The sequence below is a fragment of the Corvus brachyrhynchos genome, unplaced genomic scaffold, assembly GCF_000691975.1.
Source record: "Corvus brachyrhynchos isolate BGI_N302 unplaced genomic scaffold, ASM69197v1 scaffold56, whole genome shotgun sequence".
NCBI lineage: Eukaryota > Metazoa > Chordata > Aves > Passeriformes > Corvidae > Corvus > Corvus brachyrhynchos.
Window position 1 is genome coordinate 5,898,203 of NW_008238664.1, and position 20,792 is coordinate 5,918,994.

Sequence of the window (20,792 nt, forward strand, 5' to 3'; positions counted from 1 at the left end):
CCCCGCCAAGCGGCCTGAACGTTCTGCCACGTTCGGAACCCGCGTTCGCGGAAATGTCGCTGGGGGGGAGCTCCTTCTGATATGAAGCCTCGCCTAGATAATGTCCCTGCGGGTCTCCAGTTTGTACTTGGCATGTTACTGTCAGACTGTTCTCCTAAGGAAGGCATTTCACAGAATCACAGAATCTGTTAGCTTGGAAAAGACCTCTGAGATCATCGAGTCCAACCTATGACCAAACAACACCTTGTCAACCACACCATGGCACTGAGTGCCACATCCAGTCTTTCCTTAAACACCTCCAGGGACGGTGACAACACCACCTCCCTGGGCAGCCCATTCCAATGCCCAGTCACCCCTTCTGTGACAAAATTCTTCCTAATGGCCAACCTAAACCTCCTCTGGCACAGCATCAGACTATGTCCTCTCATCCTGTCGCTTTCACCCTGGAGTGCAAAGTCATTCCTGCTTAAGGATGCAAAAACCCCTTGGTTTGTGTGACAGCTTTGTGTGCACATTGTGAATGACATTTTCTTCCTAAGTATAGAAATGAAAGTACATCGGATGAGGCCAGGTGAGCTGTGCACAGACCTGCCTGCTACTGCAGTGGGTTTGCACAGCACCTCAGTCCCTTCTCTGCAACCTACAGGCACCGATGTAGGTACCATTTCAGGTGGCAGATACCTGGTGAGATCACTATTGAGGTGGGCCATAGGTAGGATTTATTCTGCCATTTAGTCCCAAAACATTGTAAGGGGCATTTTCCAGTCTCACAAATTTCCCAGCAGTGGTTTTAATAAGCAACAGCAAATGCTTGTATGGACCCAAGAAAAGAATGTCAGTAGTTGATCGTGCTTGGTGACCAGCCTCATAAATAGTAAGAGAAGTTTCCTTTGCAACTGAAGAAAATTAAGAACCACGTAGACAGTAGACTATGGTTGTATGTGAGAAGCATAAAGCTGCCAGAATATGTAGAGCTGATGAGGGAGTAAATTAGTGTGATCTGGAGAAGGAGCTGGAACCTGGAAAATATAAGCAAGAAATTTGGCACTGGATATTAGTTCCTCACAATTTTTAGTAATAAACAGGATCTTATCAAATACATCAGATTCCCTTCCCTGTCATTCTCCCAAATATTGGGTGTGCCAGAGGGGCAAGAATAAAGGCACTGACTATAGATGCATATATTGGAATGTAGGTGTACCATGCCGCTGTAGCATAGATCCAGACATTCATTCTTCCTAAAAATAGCTTTACAAATCAAAGTAACTTCTATGACACTGTATCTAGTTTGTAGAAGGGGTTTGCAGTGTTTTGACTCTTGCTACCTGCACATGAGATTGAGACCTCAATGATCGCGCTTGCAAACTGTGAAAATCCTCATGTTAAACACTAAAGAAAGATTTTACTACATGTCGAATCATGACCTTGCAGGACACATCTCAGTCTTGCAGGCAAAGGAAATTGGGATGGAGGAAAGCACAACATGACATTCAATTGAGAAATGCAGTCTTGAAAATGAATGTTCTTAAATTAAAAACTAGTGCCTATTCCAGCATAACTCTTGATAGTGTGTACATTTTGGTTTTGTTCCCCTTTTTCCTCATCCTGTCTTAACCTTTCTTCTCATCCAGTGGTGATGTCTTTTCCTTTCACAGGTGCTGCAGGGTTGAAGGTGTCCCGGGCTCTGTGAGTCCTTTCGTGATGGCGCCGTGAGGCTGCCCTCCCACTGTGCTCTGGCATATCTGCTCTCCCTATGTTTACTTTCTGCCTCCAGACCTGCTTCACCTTTCTTCTGCCCAAAACCACCCCATCAAACAGGTTTGTCATTTAATGTGCATATTGCCCAGCATCTGCACCAGATGCCCAGGTTCTAATTGTCACGGTGTCACCACCTTAAATTAGGAAATAACAAATCTTCTGAAGAGTTAATAAAAATAAAGATTGTCTTAGCCATGGATAGTAGCAATCTTTGGATCAAAATCAATCCCTAAAAATGTGCATTGTGATAAAATATTGTGAAGAGCATTAGGTAGCGTTATCCAGTGTCATGAGGTACACTATACAATTCACAGCCTATATTTCATAAATTATCAGTTTGTTGTGTTGACAATGCTGCCAGAAGCCAATCCTACTCAGTATAATCAATCCTATTCTTTCCAATCCTACTCCTTCCTTTTCTGATCAACATGTTTTAAATACCAAGAAAGTTTAGTACACTTCAGATGTTACCTTCTATCTAACTTTTAATCTTGTCAGAGTTACATAGTTGCAAAGCACAAGGTGACATTCTTGTGGGTCACTGTAAATAGAGAAGTGAGACATTCAGGAGTAAACATGTCACTGATTACATTGGAAAAAAGCTGGTAATTTAAACCAGTGTCAGTCTGGAAATTATTAATCTAATGGTAGACAGAATCCTTTCAGGAGAGGGAAACTATTCTGCCAGGGAGGCCGTACTGAGAGATGAGCATAAAACTGATTCCAGAGGGTTATTTGAAGTTAGCGATAGTGCAGCTGGGTGGGGATGGGTGACCCCCCCACATAAGGTGGTCTGGGTATCTTCACAACCTATGGAGAGTCAGTTCACTTTCTGGAAATATGGAGGGATTTGGGATGAAAACAAGCCAAAAGTCTGATTCCAAAAAAGAGTCTAAACTCACATGTCTATACATAAATATAAAAATATATATGCTTCTACATACATATAATATATATGTAGATTGTGTAATACCCAATCATATAAAACGTAATATTAATATGTTTTTTATATATACACATGCTGCATATATGCAGTTACAAATATATATAACATATGTGTGTATATATATAAAATATATGTAGATTGTATAATACCCAATTGTATAAAATATAATATTAATTGAGATATATAATTTTTTTGTTTGTTTGGGTTTGGGGTTTTTTTAGCCTTTTTTTGGTTTTTGGGGTTTGGGGGGGGGTTGGTTTTTTGGGGTTTTTTTTGGTTTGATTTTTTTGTTGTTGTTTTGTTGTTTTGCTGTTTTGTTGTTTTGTTGTTTTTCTTTTTAACTGCATATTTCTTTCCATCCAAAGATTTATGTTTTCAGACGATCTTATATACAGGGACCCCCCTCAGCAGTGCAGGGTGGAGTAAGTAAGGTCTGGCTGGAGCAGACAATTGCCCTGCCATCAGCGATAGCTCTGGCCCCCGTCCAGTGAACATAAACGGGTGGGCAGAAGGGTCACTGCTTCACGTATGTGATAATCCCGGGGGGGGGGGTCTCATAATTCAGTTCCTCGCTGCATTCGCATGCATGCAATCCCTCTGCAGAGGCAGATTTGCTTTCTCTTGGGGTCTATTTTTTTATATCAGCAAAGACAACCAGGAAGAAAAAAAGGTTGCATTAAAATTAGAACGGAGAGTCGACTGCTGAAGCGCTTTATTTTTTAGTTGGTTTTTTGGGGTTTTTTTAAGCCTAAGTCACCTTAAAGAATCTCAAAACCAGCCACAAGGGAAAGATCTGTGAGCTTTTGTAATGGAAAGCGGTAGCCTCTAGGGCCCAGAGGATATGCAGGGAGGCATTTTCTCTTGCTGGTGCAGCTGAGAGCGAGCGAGAGAGAGCGAGACCTGGAAATGAAAGTAAAGAGATCAGGAGGCACATGGAGGGAGCTGCAGGGGCAGCCGATCCAGAAGCAGAATGCTGCCTTCTATAATTAAATAGCACTTACTATTATTATTACTTCTAGTAATAATACATTAATAATATCTCTAGTAATACAATACCATTTATCAAGGAAAGTTTATACGTAGTGTGGGGGGGAAAACCCGAGGAGAGGTGAGTTCTTTGTTATTATTTTGGGGGGATTATTATTTTTGTCTTAAATCAATTCTGTACGTGTGTGTGTTTGTGTATGTAGAAAGAGGTGGACTTGAGAAACAAGAAATTCTGGATGTTGCTTCATTAGAAAGTAAAGGTTTCAGATAGTAACTGCATAGATGAAAGGTTGTGTAATTGGAAATTTAAAAAAAAAGTGGTGAAAAATAATACGGGTGAGATCTTGAAGCTAAACCCTCTTCCGCCAAAAATGTGGGGTTTGCAAAAAAAAAAAAAAAAAAAATATTGTCAAAGATCCTAATCCCACCCCCTGGAAAAAAATGTAGTAGTAGTCTAAAATTGGATAGCTAGGGGAAAAGCCCCTGGGTTTTTATGGAAAACTTAGTATTAATCGCGTTTGTGCCTGTTTGTGTTTTGTAGGTTCGAGATGTGTGTTCTGGTCTGTATTTAGGCTGCAGTTTCCCCTTCTTGTTTGGTACAAACCCCATGAAACGGCAGAGAAGCCCTTTGGAATTGCTTTTTAGAGGCACCTTCCGTAGGTTCTTCTAAAGTTTATCAAATAAGAAGACTGTGTTTTGGTTTTATTTGGGTTTTGTTTGTTTGTTTTGGTTTTAATTCTTTAATGTTTTAGACAGTTTCCGGGTGGCAGGGGATGTTATGTGTTGGGTTTTTTTCTTCTTTTTTTTCTCTTAAAGCTGCCTCCCAGACTCTTGGAGATGCGTGATTTTTATTTAAGCAGATGGGGGGTGGGGAAGGAGGAAGAGTATGTTTTGGTTTGTTTTCCTTTTCCCGGGGACGCTTGGAAGTCTCCTGCCGCGGGAGACCCCTCCCAGCACGGCCGCGTTGGCGGGAATGCCGGGGTGCCGGCGTCCGGCAAAGCCGCGGGGGTGCGGGGGGCGCCGCCGGCCCCTCTCGGCTCCAGCGGCCGAGGTGGCGCCTCTCTCAGCGGCGGCCTCTACGCAAGGCCGGGGATCGGCGGCCTAGTGCTGGCAGTGGGGAAAGGAGGCGAGCGAGGGCTCCCGCGCCACCCGTGTGGGAAACAGCCCCGGGATTTAGTTTTTCAAATGAGGCAGGGGAATGCGAGCTGGGTGGGTAGGAAACCGAGAGCAAATAGCTTAGGGATAGGCAGCGTCACCCCACAGCCCTCTCCTTACTCCTCGGCTGCGCTGCAGTGGGGGCAGGAGGAAGGGTGGCCTGTGGTACGAGGGTGTTATGTATGAAACACAAGGCTGAAGGAAGTGGAAAATGGGGTCATGGGGGCTGAGGTGGTAAATTGAGGCTTTTAGCCCCCACTGCCATCCTCCTCTCAGGGAAACTTAGAGTCACTGCTTTTATTTTCACTGAGGGGTGAGCTGGTTGTTGCTACCTTGCTCTGCATTCACTAGGTGCAGTGAATATTGCTGGGTGCAGCTGGTGGCATCCCAGTGACCCCAGTGGTCCTGCAGAGCAGGAGTGGCACTAGTGGGGTGCTGGGATGTGAGATGGTGGCCATGGAAGTACCTTAGGGTGGCCAGTGCGTGGAGGGACAGAGGAGTCCGGCCTGGTGGGCACAACATAGTGGTGGGAAAGCTGAGAGCTGTTGGCTGTGAGAAGCAGTCAAACCCAGGGAGTAGGGCATGGCAGAAAGCAGCTGCAGGAGTGAGCAAGAGCCCAAGTTTGTAGTGGGCTCTGCAGTTTGTCCTTTGCTTGATGTGTGCCTGGTTATCTATTCTGCTGCACCACTGAGGTGGCCAAACTGCAGCCATGTTTCAGACCAGTGTATCCTGGAGCCTTTTTCCTGGGGAGCTCCAGTCTCAGCTCTACAACCTGCCACTTGCATCTCAGTGTACTTATTTCTGGCTGAAATGTTACAGTCAACGCCTGGAAGTCGGTCAAGTGTCAACTCATTGTCATCTCAGAAATACAGTATGAAAAACTTTGCCCAAATTCAACTCTGGCAGGGTTATGAATAACATCCGTGTTCTTGATAAGATAAATGCAAGTCTTTCAGTTCATCTCATGTTTCTACCATCTACCCATCTAGAGGATATCCATCCAGTTTGTGATTAAGTCACCTAGTTCACTGGCTGATGCATCTTTCTGAAGACAAGAAAACCATTTTACTTGACTGTAGTATTTATTCCTGTCTAGCAAATGGTTTGTAATTTATTGACGAACTGTGAATAAAGTTCTCTCTAGATGCTGGACCAGAGAGGATAAATGTCTCTGGACTGAAAGGATAAGAGCTTTGTAGTGGAGATATAAATACTCAGGATTTGCTGGTGATTTGAGTGGACACGTCTGGACAGAGAGATTTGGTTGGGAGGGAGAAAAGGGACGCTTAGACACAGTGCTTCATAAAATGTTTTCTACTGTGTTTCTAAAAATATTTGAAAGACCAAGAAAACAAAAGCTAAACAGGCTTTGCACTTAAAATTAATTATGCAGTAGCTGTGGTAGAGTGTGCAGCAGAACTGAAGTGTTGCTCATGTGGGTGGCTCACTCTGTGTTGGATTTGCTGGTGTAACAAGTGCATGGCTTGGTCTGAGTGTTAAATGAAACACTGTGAAGAGGCTGGAACGATGAGGGGAGACAAGTGACTGAGTTTGCTGGTGAGGTGGTGGGGGAGGAGGTGTGAGGAACAAAAAGAGAAGTCTGAATGGCAGCCTTCTGCAGTGGTTGGGGCAGGCAGGACAGGTGAGGGGTCTGCCACATGTGAAGGAGATTGCTGGTGTGGAGTGACATCAAAGGGCAAAGAAAGGTGGTTGTTCCTGAGAGGTGTGCAAGAAGTTGTTGGGGCGGCAGCACATGGTGTACACTTTGAAGGTGGTGCCATGAGGGGATGAGTCTCATGTGCAAAGTCATGACATAAATCTGGAGGTACGACAGACCTTTAGCAGAGAAAGCTGGTCACCCGCTTGCCAGGAGGGAGGAATGTGGGGCAGTACCAGGAAGCAACAGTCTAGAGGGGGGATCAGGCCTGTGGTTTATGTCTGAAGAAGTCAATGGAGGGTTCTGTGTTGAAGAGCATTCACTCTGGAAGATGAGTGTAGAACTGCGGAGCATAAACAGCATGCAGGGCACAGAAGGTTGCTTTTTATAAGGGTTTTGTAGCAAGGATCAAACTGTAGCTGTGTATTGTGGGACTTACAGAGATGCAATGGGCTGGTCAGCCATCCCCATGAAGCAAGGGTGGAGATACTCATGTTGGATGCAGTGGCAATAGTGGTGAGGAGAGAAAAAACAGAAGGGGAGCTTTGGGATGCAAGAAGAGTTGGGTAAGTCTGGAAAGGAGACATTCTGTAGCCATTCCCAGTAATCCTTTGGCTGCACTCCAGGTTTAGGTCAGTAATGTTTGAATGCCCTTCTCTCTGGGCAAGCAACAGTAATCAGTTCTCGCTGTAACACAGACCCACATCCTGCTGTGTAGGATGTTTCAGCAGCAGGATCAGGGTAGCTGTGAGAACAGGTACTGATCTCTTCTTCACTCCTTGCAGAGTGTTTTAAAGGCTGAGCTCAGAAACAGAAGTAGACCATGTGTATGAGAAGCTTTTCAAGGTGGTGATCTGTTTTGTGGATATACACAATTGTAAAGGTGTGCCACGGCATTTTTGGAATGCTCCATTGACTTTGTGATGACCAGCTAGTGTTCAACTGTTCTCCCCACAGTCGACAATAGTCTCCCTTTTCATCAGAGATGTGGGCTGCTGCTTCACTTCCCTGACTTTTGTTTCCTCCAGTATGACTCGTGTCAGGGAGCAGCAGGAGCAGGGCTGCACCTCCAGCAAGGACAAGTGAAGGTGATGGCAGTCACCAGCAGTGCCCTCACTCACAGGGTACAGTCCCACCACACCTGAACAGTGTAGTCAGAACTAGATGCCAGTAGCAGTGGTCCATCCACAGTCCCAAAGAAGATGAGGTGATGAAGGTCCACCCAGCGAGTCCAGCGGTAGGAGTTGGTGCCAGAGACAGGACTGCAGACAAGCTGCCTGCAGTGGAGGTCTGAGGTTTGTTCCAGAGATAGAACTGAGGACAAGTTCACCTACAGCATAGCTCAGACAAGGCAGGACCTGGACCTCGGTTGAAATGGAGCTCCTAGACCGTGGACAGAGGGGCATAGGTGGGGGTCCAAGGTGAGGCTGTTTGGAGTACTTCAAGCCTTTAGTGTATTCAGGGACCAGACAGCTAGAAATTCTTCCTTCTTCCCTGTGCTCTCCCCATGAGCCTTTGGGAGGGTCCACTTGAGTCTTTTGCCTTCTCCCCCACAGTTCCTCTCTTGTCATTTCCTGTGGAGACTCTTTCCTCACTCTTGTCTCTGATGGCCCTCACAGTTCTCCTACAGTGCTCTGGGGTGGCTCTGTCCTCTTTCATGTCTTTCACTGCTGTTTTTGTGGAAATGGTTCCTACTGCTCCTCTTCTGCTTCTCTGTTCTCTCTTACTTCCTCTGTATTTGCAGAATTTCATACAAGGAGAAAAATTGAATTAATTACCTCTCTCTCCTTGTCCACCTCTTAAGCCTGTCTGCCTGTATCATTAGTGATCATATTAACCTCACAATCTCCTTGTTAAATTTCCTTCTTTCTTCCTGATTGCTCATTATCCAGGCTATTTATGAATCAATGTAGGCCTTCTGTTGGTGTTGTACTGAAGTATATCAGCTCTTCTCCATCACTTCTGTTAAATGCCTTTGTAGAGATGCTGATCATCCCTCACTTTGTTGGCTTTCCCTTTCTTGCTGCACTGCCCATCCTGTTCCAAGTTCAGCTGCTTAAAATCTCCTATCTGCTGCTTAAACCAGATTGCTCCCAAATTTAATGTCTGATGACTTACAAACTTCAGTGTCACTTTCAAGCTCTTGCTTCCTTCTGCTGCCACTTTTTTCTGGCCTTTCTCTCACTCCAGTCTTTCCCCCTTCCCCCAGTTCTTCTTGGTAAAGGGCAGGTATCAATTCTACATTTTGCATGGCACAGAGCACAATCAATAAGGGCTTGCTGAGTTGTCAGGATTGATTTTTATGTACCTTAAAGGCCCCTTCACCCTGTTCAGACTGAGTCTGTCATTGATACTGCAAGATATCTTAGAATGATAGGGATGGTCTTAATGTAAAAGGGAGCTGGATGATAATGCTCTCCAAGTTGTTGTAGTGTAGAGGTGGAGCAATTACTTTAGTTTCTCTTGTACCTTTTCAGAGGTGGTCCTGGGATGGGAAGGTACTGTGTCTTCATCTCCATCTCATCTCATCTCATCTCATCTCATCTCATCTCATCTCATCTCATCTCATCTCATCTCAGTGTTTCTGTACTTGCTGCCTCTGTCCCCAAGTTCCTATTCCTCAAATGCTGAGCATTATTTGTGGTCACAGCTGGTTGATGTGAAATTTGCTGTCACCAGCAACTCAGTTTTGTCACAAAGTGTCATCCTTTCTCCCCTTTATTATTATTTTCTTGTGTGACAGACCTGTGTACCTTGGAGAAAGGTCACTGAGGAGCCATTCCAAAATTTGCTTCGGAACTGCAGAGGATGAAGTGCAGATAACTCTTGAGCCTTCCTAAGGTGCTGCCCACCCCAGTTTAAAACGCTGCAGGATAGGGTTCTGTTCCCACACCAAAGAAGTGCTCCCCAGTCTGTGCTGCTCTTACCTGCTGATTTTAGGCATGAAATCCCCATTGCACAGATTCAGTGCTGTCCTTTTATGTGGACCACAGCAAGCAATTCCATCTCCTTCCTTTGCATCTCCCTTTGTGCTGTACCTCCATATACCTTATGTAGATAACTTGTTTCATATGCTGTGCAGTAAACCAGTTTAAATCTGTCCCAGATAAATAGTGCTCAGAATTGCTTATCATGGGAGGGTCTCGGCACAAATTCCTGAAATGACTGCCAGTGCAGGCAAAGATGGTGTTGGGTTTCTTCCCTTTCCTAGAAGGCAGTCATGATAACAGTTGGTTCCCGTTGCTTTATTTACTGGCAGCCTAAGCAGAGAGCTCAAACTGAAGTAATTCCTCTTTGCCCATGTATCCTGTCAGTGGCATGTGAGAAAAAGCAGATACTTGGTAGTGAGCTGCTTGCCGTGCCGTATCTGCAGTGTGGATAAATCATGGGCTTCGCTGTTCAGGGCATCTGGTCTGGAACATTTTGTTAGTAGTAAATTCAGGCACAAACAAAATACTGTGCTGTTTAATTGCCAGCAAGACCTAAAATGACTCATTTTGTGGTGTTTCTTTTTCTTCTTCCTCCGCAGCAACTATAATGGAGAGGCAGAAGAGAAAACAAGAAATAGATAAAGGACTTCAGTTCATTCAGTAAGTGGACAACCTCAGTGTTCCATGTGGATTTGGGGGCAGTTTTCTTTCTATCGAGGATTGCAGGAACTGAGTTTTTCCTATTCACTGCTTTGAGTTTGCTGCGTGGGAAAGAGATACTGTCCTGAGGATTTTCACTGTGATTTTTCAGGGTGTTTCTTGTCCTGTTAGCTCCCTAAACTTGAAATTCTGTCATTTTAATATCCTTTGGTTTTGCCCTCCACTGGAGTTCCAGGGTGATCTTTATGGTCAGCCTAATGCTAATAGTGCTTGGACCTTCTACATCATCTTCAGCATGAAGATCTCAAAGTGCTCTCTCAACGAGGTTATCCCACCTTTGTTAGGAAGGGAGATAGTGTTTCAGTTCTGTAGGTGGGGAAACAAGGTACATAACTTGTTAGGTACCCCATATGGTACCTATAGGAAAAATAGATGACCTGGGCTCTTTTACAGTTGCCAGCCTGGTAGATGTCTCAGATCACTCTTCTATGAATATCATGTGGCCTTGTAGGACTTGAAGTGGTTGCTTATGTAGTAGTTACAAATCCAAGTACTTCTTTATAAAATAAAGTAGTATTTCTCCCTCCAGCGTTTGAGTTAGCACAGGTCTCAAACTCAGGTCCAGGTTCCATGGTGAGTAAGGCAGTAGTAAGATTTTAATCAGATTGGTTTGGGGTTTTTTAAATTCTGCTTTGAGTCCTGCAATTATTATGCCTGAAATCTGTGCCTCTACAGTAGGAAACTCCCCCAAATCTTCCATGTTACATATTTGTATCCTGTAATATGGCCATGATATTTTCATCCCAGTCTAAGACTAAATGGGGCTGATAACCCAGTTTTGGAGAGGGAATTGTGAGACTTACATTGGTAGCACTTACAAAAATGCACAAGATTCTGGGGAAGAAAATAATTTAGAAATATGAGGTGCAGTTCTTGCATCTGGGGTGTATCTTGCACTCTGAACCAGGAACAGTGCCGTATGTTGGTTTGTTTTGATGCAAAAGAGGGAGTCCAAGTTTGTAAGCAGCATGAATGTTTCTTACAAAGCCATGACATTTCCTGTACTTAGTTTTAAGGAGTGATTAGATGAAATCTTAAAAATATATGTTCTGTAATCAGTAAGATCATGCATGCACTGTAGGTGAGAAAAACTGTGAAAGGTGCTAAGGGTTCCTCTAGAGCTTGTTGATTTGTCCTTGAAGAGAAAAAATAAATATACATGGACCAAGCCTGGATGAACTGGGTGGTCCAATTTGAAGAACAGCACCTTTCTCTTAAGTCTCAGTGCTGTTGTGGGATAGGTGTTATCCACACAAGCACTGCCAGTGTTTGTGGCACAGCCCTGGCCAAGAGAGTTGGAGTTAAATGGTCTCTTGAATCTGCACTGTTTTCCCCCTTCCTTTTGTGGGGTAGGCCTAAAGGCATGTGGCTAAGTTAAGGCAGAGAAAAGTGATTGCATTTATCTCTGTATGTCTCTGGTTTCACAAAGGATTCGAGGAGGTCTTGGAGTGCCACTCTGGTGCCTCTCATTAGAGCCAGCTGCACATAAAATACACTTGTATTCTTCATGGCAGTCTCTCATGGGACTTTATTAAAGATGGGTTTTTTAGGTGACTGTCAGAAGGCACATTACAGAGGATCGTGTATGCACAGAAAGTAAATGAGAACAAGACTCCTCTAGTCTCAAATCCCTCTGAGACTTGACCATCACTTGACACCACTGTGACTGTCACTGAGCATAATGCTCCCTAACTGTGTTCTCTTTGCCTCAGCTGTCTTTGCAGTGATAAAATGTTCAGTAACTTGCTGAGATCACCAACACAGGACCAGAAAAATGATTTCTTCATCAGACAAAAGCCCTTCTTTGAATGGATGCCTGTTTCATGAATATTTTCTCTTCTTTTTTTTCAGGTCCACATTACCCCTAAGCCAAGAAGATTATGAGGTAATGGAGATTTTGTTTGTTGACGCTGGGAGCCCTCTGGTTAGCAAGATTTGTTCTGTTGCACAGCCATTAGTTTACATGCCAAAAGTGAAGAACGTAGGATGGTCTGTCACAATTTGCCTGTGACTTAAAGTTTTAAGTTTCTGATGATGACAACTTTCAGGGAAAGGAGAAGACACTTGATGTTCAACAAGAATGGGGATTTGACGGGATTATTCTCATCTACCAAAAATCCTGATGTTTTGCAGGAGAGTAGGGATGCAGGAGTATCTTAGTGGGCAGGAAGTTTGCTAAAAGATATGGAAATGAATGGGAAACTAGGAAGTCTCTCCTGTCTGAATATCCACTTGAGTCTGTTTGTTCTCTCCGTGCTGCCCAGGCCTTTTTGCAGAAGCTGGTGAGAAACTTGTTTGCAGAGGGCAATGATTTGTTCCGAGAGAAGGATTTCAAGCTTTCCCTGGTGCAGTACGTAGAAGGGCTGAATGTGGCGGATTACGCAGCCTCTGATGAGGTGACCATCCCAAGGGAACTCCTCTGCAAGCTACATGTCAACCGAGCTGCCTGCTACTTTGCCATGGTGAGTGCTTTCCCAAGTCGTCCCCAGGAACCAGGGGAACATCATGATTGCAGTGCTGTGCAGCTGGAAAAGATGTCAAGAGGCGTTTCAGCTGGTTTTGTCTGCTCCCTGTTCAAACTGGGGGAGGCAACAACACACAGAAAAGTCTGTTATCTCCTCACAATTGCACTGTGTCTTGTGAGACCAGAGGAAGGATGTGAGGAGGGGGGGGCACGCCTAAGGTACTGACAATGCAGTTCTGGTCCACATTGGTGAGGAGGTAGTACCATCCAGTGTCTTCCGGTATTGAGCAAGTATTTTTCTGGAATACTGTTTGAGTATTGCTCTTGCCTCCTCCTGTGAGACACTGGAAGACAGTAGGAAGTCTTTGGGTCTTGAAGGAGCTTGCAGCATACACATGGAAAAGGATTCTGAAATACCCAGGCTCTAAAAGGCTGCGTGCTTCCATTTTACTAAGGCGTATAACAGCTTTCCTTTATGGCACAACCCCAGAGCAGGCCCATCCTGTTTGTAATGACACTGAGTCCCCTGAAAATTAGCAAGCAGTCACATAATTAAAGATTTTCAAGTGTAACATGCCCAGGGTAGAGGGGGAGGCAAGATAAGGTTGCTCAAGCAGCCTTAGTTCTGTCATTCACTGACTTTGAAGTGTTTTGAATTTTGCAAGATTTAACAAAATGTTCTGTTAACGTAGGTGTGTTTGCACGCTGGTCTGTGCATGAGGTAACATATGTACTTCCACCTGCCGCCTGTATTTCTGTTTTCTTCTGAGAGATAGAACATTTGCACTCACAGAGAAGGAGGAGTTAGTCTGCTGTGCCTCAGCTGACTCCAGGTGGTCTGTTCCATGCAGGGGTTGTATGAGAAGGCGCTGGAAGACAGCGAGAAGGCTTTAAGTCTCGACAAGGAGAACATCCGAGCGCTATTCCGGAAAGCCCGTTCCTTAAATGAACTTGGAAGACACAAAGAAGCATATGAGTGCAACAGCAGATGCTTGCTGTCCCTCCCACATGTAAGTTTCTGACATACAACTCATCTTGGTTTTTGTGGCTCACAACCTTCCTCTCCTCAACATGCTTAGTGTGAGGGCAGAGGATAGTGGAAGGGGAATCTTGGCTGTTCCCAAGTACATGCTTATGCCCAGAAATTCTGCCTCTCTGACTCAAAGATGTTTGTCTTCACATGTTTCTTCAGGCCAAGTCACCTCTTACAGACAGTGCCAATCAGGGACACCAGTTAGTGACAGCAGGTTCATGGTCTGTTTGTGAAGAGCAAACCCCTGTCCTAACAAAAGGTGAACTAAAGCCATGAGAGTGTTCTAATTGGCTGCTGTTATATCTCTAATGGAAGTGACTAGGAGCATGGGATAAATGGGAACTGGAGCTCTGGAAGGAAAATATGTACGGTTTTCCTGTTTTGGATAAAAATATCTCACATTTCACTCACTGATTGCTAAGGCAAAATGATCAAGCTTTTTATTTCTTGAGGAACATGCAAAGGTGTCCTTGACATCACGTTGTAGTTATTTTTGTGCTCAGGGTTGTGTAAATTTTTGCATGCAGAGGGGACTATCTGCATATACTAGGAGCTAAATATTTTCCTGACAGTGCTTTTGAGGATCCTCTTAGGCCAAGTACTGATCAGGAAACCAGACTGTGATTACATGGATTCAAGTGAGCACTGTGCTGATTTTGGTTCTGATCCATCACAGTAATGTTATTATAAGGAAAATGCATCTACCTCAGCAGGAGAAGTTAACTTCCCTTTTTTATTAGTGTTATGGAAGCAATCTTTGGAAGCCTTGTTAGCAGTTAGTTATTCCTTTTGTATAGCTTGTAAGTTCTAGTTTCTTTGACTTGGCAGAACAGGGTGACCAAAAGGTATTAAAGTTACCATGTTTGGGGAGTCCCAAGGAACTGTTTTATAAACAAACCCTTTGATTAACAAAAGCATCTAATATAGGTGTTCTTGTAAAGCCATATCTGGTCAGCCACTTAGTTTATATTTTAACCATATAGTTATGTTTACATAGCTCTCATTATTATCGTTACAATTATCATGGTCTAAAGACACTTTATCCAACTTCTCTGTGTCAGGGAAGTTCAGCCTAAAAAACTCCATATTGAATGATTTGCATTTCCTATTGTATACTATTCAGCCTTGTAAATTCATGTACCCCATTGTCTTAATACCTACTTAACAGAAATCATAAGCCTTCTCTGCATCAATCACAAGTCAAGCCATCCATCATTTCAGTCTTGTTTCCATTACCCTCGGGAGCACATGGGTACTTCCTTCTTGCATTGCTATAATTGCTGAGAACTTTGTTGTGGTCAAAACAGAGCCTGTCTTTAAACTTCTGGTGATAAAGGATATGCCACTCATTTGGCTCACTGTCTGTCAGAGTTAACTTATTTCTGGGTGCAGGTACTCAGTACTGCTAGTTTGCAGAAGTGCTCAGTGTGGTGAAGTTAATACTCCTCCATGGTACGCTTTTTTTTTGTATGGCATGGGGTGTTTTAGAAGAGGAAATGGACAAGCTAGATTTTGTTTTTATGATGGTGACAAGACTAGCGCTGAGGGTGTGGGGGAGTGAGTGCAATCAAAAAATGGCACTCCAAATTGAAGGGAAAAGTTGCTGATACAACAGACTGGAAGAACCAGAGGTTTCTCAGTTGTTGAAAGGGAAAGGACTCAACCTGCAGGGAAGAAGGAGATTGGAAAGACCAGCATGGCAAGTAGAGAAGAGGGCAGACTTCAAGGGTGGAGATGAGGGAGATGATGTTGAAACATTAAGGAGGGCTATCTCAGTATGTTGGGCAGATACTTTTTTTCTTCTTTATAAAAGCTGTTAAAGTACTCCAATATTTTTGCAAACAGGGAGAGAGAGGAAAACAGAAGGAAGCAGTTGCTGGTGATATATAACTGTAGAAGACTGTGGCAGGTTGTTAGTCTGGGCAGAAGGCTCATGGTGGTATGTGAGTGGGCATGGACACTGGGCAGGGAGGACCGTAAAATGCCACACAATGGGGAAAGCTGAAGGATCTGCTTGACTAAGCTGAGGCAGTTTAACTGGAGCTGGATACAGTCAAAATGCCTTCCAGCTAGTAAGTTGAAAACTGAAACTTGGTTTCAGCTTTAAAAACAAACAAGCAAAACAGACTAGTGAGTCTTGTCTGCGTATCAAAACTGATTATTAGCTCTGCAGCTGGCAGAGAGGGAGGACATGCAGGCTCCTTCCCAGGCATGGAGACCTTGCGGAAGCTGTATCAGCAGCCAGCCTTGGCAGCTCCTTCAGCCAACTTGCCAGCAGGACTCCTGAACCCTGTTTTCACAGAGTGGGTGCTTTGTTGGAAGCAGATATTTGATTCTGATTTTCTGCAGCATTGAATCAGCATAGGGCAAAACTCCTGGTGCAACTGCAGCATCTTGGCAGGACCGAATGACAAGAATGCTGAAATCTGTCTGGACTCTCCTGGGGCTGCTCTGGAAATGATCTACCTGCTGCTTTCTAAAGTTGAGGCTTCTTGGTGCAGCCCAATGTGCATAACTGCATTCCTCTTCATTTCATTCTGTGTGCCACAAAGGCAAAACTGAAAGTGTCCTGTCAATGGTTTCATCCCCAGGATGAAAGCGTCACACAACTGGGACAGGAGCTTGCCCAGAAGCTGGGACTGAGGGTTCGAAAAGCATACAAAAGACCTCAGGTATGACTTCTTTTGTCTTAGAGGCTATCCTTTGCTTTCACAGATTTACTTTTGCAGAAGTGGTAGGTGCTGCTCTGCAGTTACAGACATGTGTACACAACCCTGCAAACTCTTTAGCAGGCTGCTGGCAACCCTCCTTGTTCTGACCCTCTGAGTCACTTTGCCTTGACCCATTTCTAACCCCATTGCTGCTCTGTATCTACTGCCAGGATGTTTTCTGAATCCCCAGCTGAGCCAGGCTGGTGCTGTAGGAGAAACTTCCGATGCAGTAGATGCCTGGTTTTTATGCAGGAGAGGGACATGTGGCCTGATCCCAAAGCAGGTTTTGCATTACAGTCCTCTCCCTGTTACAGGATGAGAAGGATGGGATCATCTGCTGCATTGGATGACTGGTTTTGTAGTGCAGTGAATCTGAAGAGTTCCTGCACCATTTCTACGCGTATGCTTCTTTGTGGTGGGGGAAAGGATTGTGCTTTGGGAGGAAGACGGGTACACACCTGGTCAGAAGCTAATTGACACCAGTGGCTGTATCCGTAACTTGGCTCTGCAAAGGAGTGCTGTAGGTGTTTAAATGTGCACCCTGGGATGGAGCTAGAGGGCGTCAGGCCATTGCTAGCCATAAAGCTGTTCTCCCATAAAGCTGCCTTGGTCACAGGTTTTGTTCTTGGGAGCAGAGAACATGAGCTACTAGTGGAGACTGACATTTGCATTTGCATCCTCGGCCCCAGGTGCACAGTGTGTTAAACAAACAGCGTGTTTCATCTCCAGAGAGGCACTTTGTAGCATGAGGTGGAGTGATTGGTGGGCATCTGGTTTGAAGAGAGCTTTTGGGGTAAATCTGGCTGTAACATGTTAATCCTCTCCCCAACAAACCTCACGTGTCATTTGCCTACCCAAGAAAAACCCCTTGATCTTGTAGCAGCTCTCAACACTCCCAAATGATTCTGTCTCAAAGAAAGGGAACTTTATGGGGAAATACTTTTTGTAGCTGTTCACTGTATTGGCCTTGCCACCTTTTTTGCTGCTGTCATGTTACTCAGCTGAGATGGGCTTAAACCACCTGTATATTAGAAATATAAAAATTAAACTCTCCAAAATGCTTTTTATTGTTTGAAATTTTGTGATTAGTATTTTGTTAATACTTTGCGATCTCTTGTGTTGAGTTCCAGCTTTCACTCCAATACTGTAATGCCTTCCCAAAGTAGTAATTTCATAATGAAAAGCAAACCTTTCTGTTTTTCAAGAAGTTTTTTGCCTCCTGATTGTGGGTCAGATGTTCTGAGGTGTACAGAACAATCATATGTCCCTTTTCAGTGTTGACAAACGTGTACCCGTGTGTCACAATGGGGTAACCTTTTGGGGTGGCTTTTATTTTTGGGCAGTGCTTGGAAGGAAACCATACTGTAACCCAGCTTTACCTAGCTTATGAGCATTCCTAGGCTGTATTCTGCTCTAAGACTGCTCTCTTCCTTGCCGCAGGAATTGGAAACATTCTCACTACTCAGTAATGGCACGTCAGTCAATTCGTCAAACCAGGTAGAGTGTGCATCCTGTGGTTGTTACTGTTTATGGATTGTGCTACTAGAATGTTTCAAGGTTTTATTTACATGCAAATTTATTGTCTTTTAGGTTTGAACTGTTTTAATTAGTGTTTTCTGCTTTTAAGGAATATTGCCAAGAAATTAATTTCTTTGAAAATATTTCTACTGATGTAATTTTTTATGTCAGTAATTAGATCACCAAAGATGCTTATTTTTCTTAGTTATTGTGAATGCTTGCTTTCTCTTGCATTTAAAATAAATTTTTGTTTTCAAGTTTTGCATATCTAACAACAATGCTAAGTAAAAGTCAGAAAGTGCAAGTTCTGAAGAAATACACAAAATGAAATCCCGTGATGTACTGAGCAAGGTACATACACAGTTTTTGTATTGTTTGTGTTGTCCTGGGAGATCCAGCTGGGCAGGGCAGCACAAATACTAAGGTAAAATATAAGAAATTACTGGTTTCCTTGTTCTGCCACTAGGCAAAAAAACCTCCCAACAAAAAAGCACTTGCTGTTTTTACAGGCTGTTTGGTACTTCACAATGCTTCTTAAAGCAAACAAACAATAAAACTGTAAACATCGTAATTTTGTACAACAAGATGGGATACTAAAGAACTAGTTTACCTCTCACTGTTCAGTGATTTGGTTTAATGTCTTTCTAGTAAGGCCAGTGAGCTTTCTTTAATAGTTATGCCTAGTTTTTAATTCAAAAATCTTTTCCTTTTGTAAGAATTGAAAATAGTGCAAAACCCATTGTAGTAGATGCAATATCGCAAGATAAATGCTTTACTTGTGCCTTTTTAAGCTTAAGCCAAAAGCACGCATACTTACCTCTGTTTATGTTCCTGTAAAATATGGACTCAATTTATTCCTTGCCTTGAGCTCCAAGTCAGCAGTTGTCTTGGCAGAAACATTTTCCTGTTTCAAATTTGCTGTAGAAGTTTGTGGTTGTTAGATTGCAAAATATGTGAACTAAGAAAAGGAACGTTGTGTAAGATCAGGCTAATCAGATCTCCCATGCAGTGGGCTGACCAATGGGTGTGTCCTGGGGCTTGGGGCACAGTGTTGTCATCCACACGTAAAATACCCTATTCTATGTATGGAGTTGCTCACATGGTTGGATATTGTGCAAACATGGTTTTCCTTTGCAGCAAAAGGGTTTGTCGGCTGTTGAAGGTAAACATGAATAGGTTCCTTGGATTAATGGCCTCCTAAAGTTCATTGGTTTTACTGTTCTAGCACAGGAAGAGGCCATAAAGGAAAATAAAGGGTCATATACATTTATGTCTACTTAAAGATTAATTTCTCACAATATTTTTCCTCTACCTTTTCCTGCATCCTCTTTGCAGACTACTTCCAATGGATTGGGCTCAATAGATGACATTGAAACAGGTAAAGATATCTCTCTGCTCAGACTTTTGTGGCTTCAGTATGGTATATGACCAGACTGGCAGGCTTGAGAGGTTCATCACCTGCATTTGTGTCTCTTCTGCACACTCCCAGCTTTGGTGACTAGGAGAAGGAAAAAGTGGTGCAAAGCAGGAGTGTTTTTCTTGCAAAAACAGCTTTTTATCCAGGCCCAGTGAAAGACACGTTTGGGAATTAAAAGGGTTTGTTGAGGTACACAGCTCTCTCCAGTTGTGCTTTCTTTAAGCTGTGCTTGGCAAAGCTTCTGAAACTCTGCTCCAAGCCAAAACAGTCCAGATAAAGTGAAGTTAAGGTTGTTTGTGCTCTAAGTGCATATGGTCTTCCAAGACGTTGAGGTGGAGAAATTGAAAACAATAGGAGTTGTGAGGGACCCAGGGAGAGCTGAGTTCAAGGTTAGGCATCCAGGAGGAGAAACATTCTCATGCTGGGAAACAAGTGACCTTAACTCTGCCCCTGCAGAAAGGCTTGCTACCTTGTGTGCTGGAGTTCTGAAGTTCTGCCTCTGAGCACATCAGCCTTTATTCCTTTGTAAGGTAGCTCTGTGTGTCAAGCTAAGTGTGAGTACTTACCACCACAAGTAGCAATTGCTCTTTTTATAGAAAGAAACTAATTTCATTATTAGGGTGCTTTGGAAAACATGTTAGTTCTCTGTTGAATGCCAATGATTGCTACATGAGATCATGAGTTCTGTGAATTAAGGAGAGTTTTTCACATTATCTTGCTGTGCTAAAATTAACTGGACTCCTACTACAGAGTAGTGAATGACTGCATCCAGTAAGATCTTTATCTAATCTGGATTTGGTGTAAGAGCAGCATGCCACCTTTGCTGCAGATTAGGCAGACAGAGCCTTTCCTGCTAGGAAGTCTTTGCAAAAGCACTGGAATTAGGTGTTATCCCATTGCCTTGAGAGTGTTGTGCCTCCAAGACAGCTGTGGGTGCTGGGTACCCTGAGAGTTTCAGATACAAACTTTTTTTAGCAAGGATTGTTGTTGTCTTGTTTTAAGATGCAAACTCTTGAAGCCCTTTCCTTGCATGTTTTGCTTGAAGTCACCTAGTTAATCAACTCAGCCTAGTCCTGCAGAGAGATCATGGCTCAGATCTGGCTTAGTATGGCCATCGGCCAGCTAATGCACTAGGGAACCACTGCTGTTTTGGAGAGTGGAGCTAGCAACAATGCTTTTAAAAGCTCTGTACTTGTCCCTTGGGGACAGGCAGGTGTATGGCCAGAGAAGCTACCAGCTGGAGGGGCTTGGTATGGGAGACTTGGTTCATGGGAGTGTATGGATAAGACCCTCACTGAGCTTAGAATAATACATGGGGCTGAGAGGGGCAGAAATCAGCAGGTGTGGGTGTGTCTGTGAGCTATTCAACAAAGAAAGCTCTTTTATTCTTTTAAGATGGAGCAAACGTTAGGGGAATGCAGAGGATGCATGAGCATTCTTTAAGGAGAGTATGTGAGATGTGGGTATCACACCTGGTCAGTGAGGTCAGCGGATGG

The 20,792-nt window shown here is 43.8% G+C and overlaps 1 protein-coding gene across 5 annotated transcripts in view; it reads left to right on the plus strand.

The window, feature by feature from the left end:
* The first annotated feature begins 3,523 nt into the window (after window positions 1-3,523).
* ZC3H7B (zinc finger CCCH-type containing 7B) overlaps window positions 3,524-20,792 on the plus strand; it is a 48,539-nt gene continuing 31,270 nt past the window's right edge. The window contains exons 1-9 of one of the 5 annotated variants that reach the window (XM_017737762.1): window positions 3,524-3,812; window positions 4,233-4,347; window positions 10,033-10,093; window positions 12,005-12,038; window positions 12,418-12,615; window positions 13,469-13,627; window positions 16,242-16,321; window positions 17,798-17,858; window positions 19,215-19,257. In XM_017737762.1, coding sequence (XP_017593251.1) covers window positions 4,299-4,347; window positions 10,033-10,093; window positions 12,005-12,038; window positions 12,418-12,615; window positions 13,469-13,627; window positions 16,242-16,321; window positions 17,798-17,858; window positions 19,215-19,257 — 685 coding nt within the window. In that variant the 5' untranslated portion in view covers window positions 3,524-3,812; window positions 4,233-4,298. Of the gene's footprint in view, window positions 3,813-4,232; window positions 4,348-10,032; window positions 10,094-12,004; window positions 12,039-12,417; window positions 12,616-13,468; window positions 13,628-16,241; window positions 16,323-17,797; window positions 17,859-19,214; window positions 19,258-20,792 lie in introns of all 5 variants that reach the window. The other 4 variants (XM_017737765.1, XM_017737761.1, XM_017737763.1 and 1 more) reach the window with 4 other exon arrangements.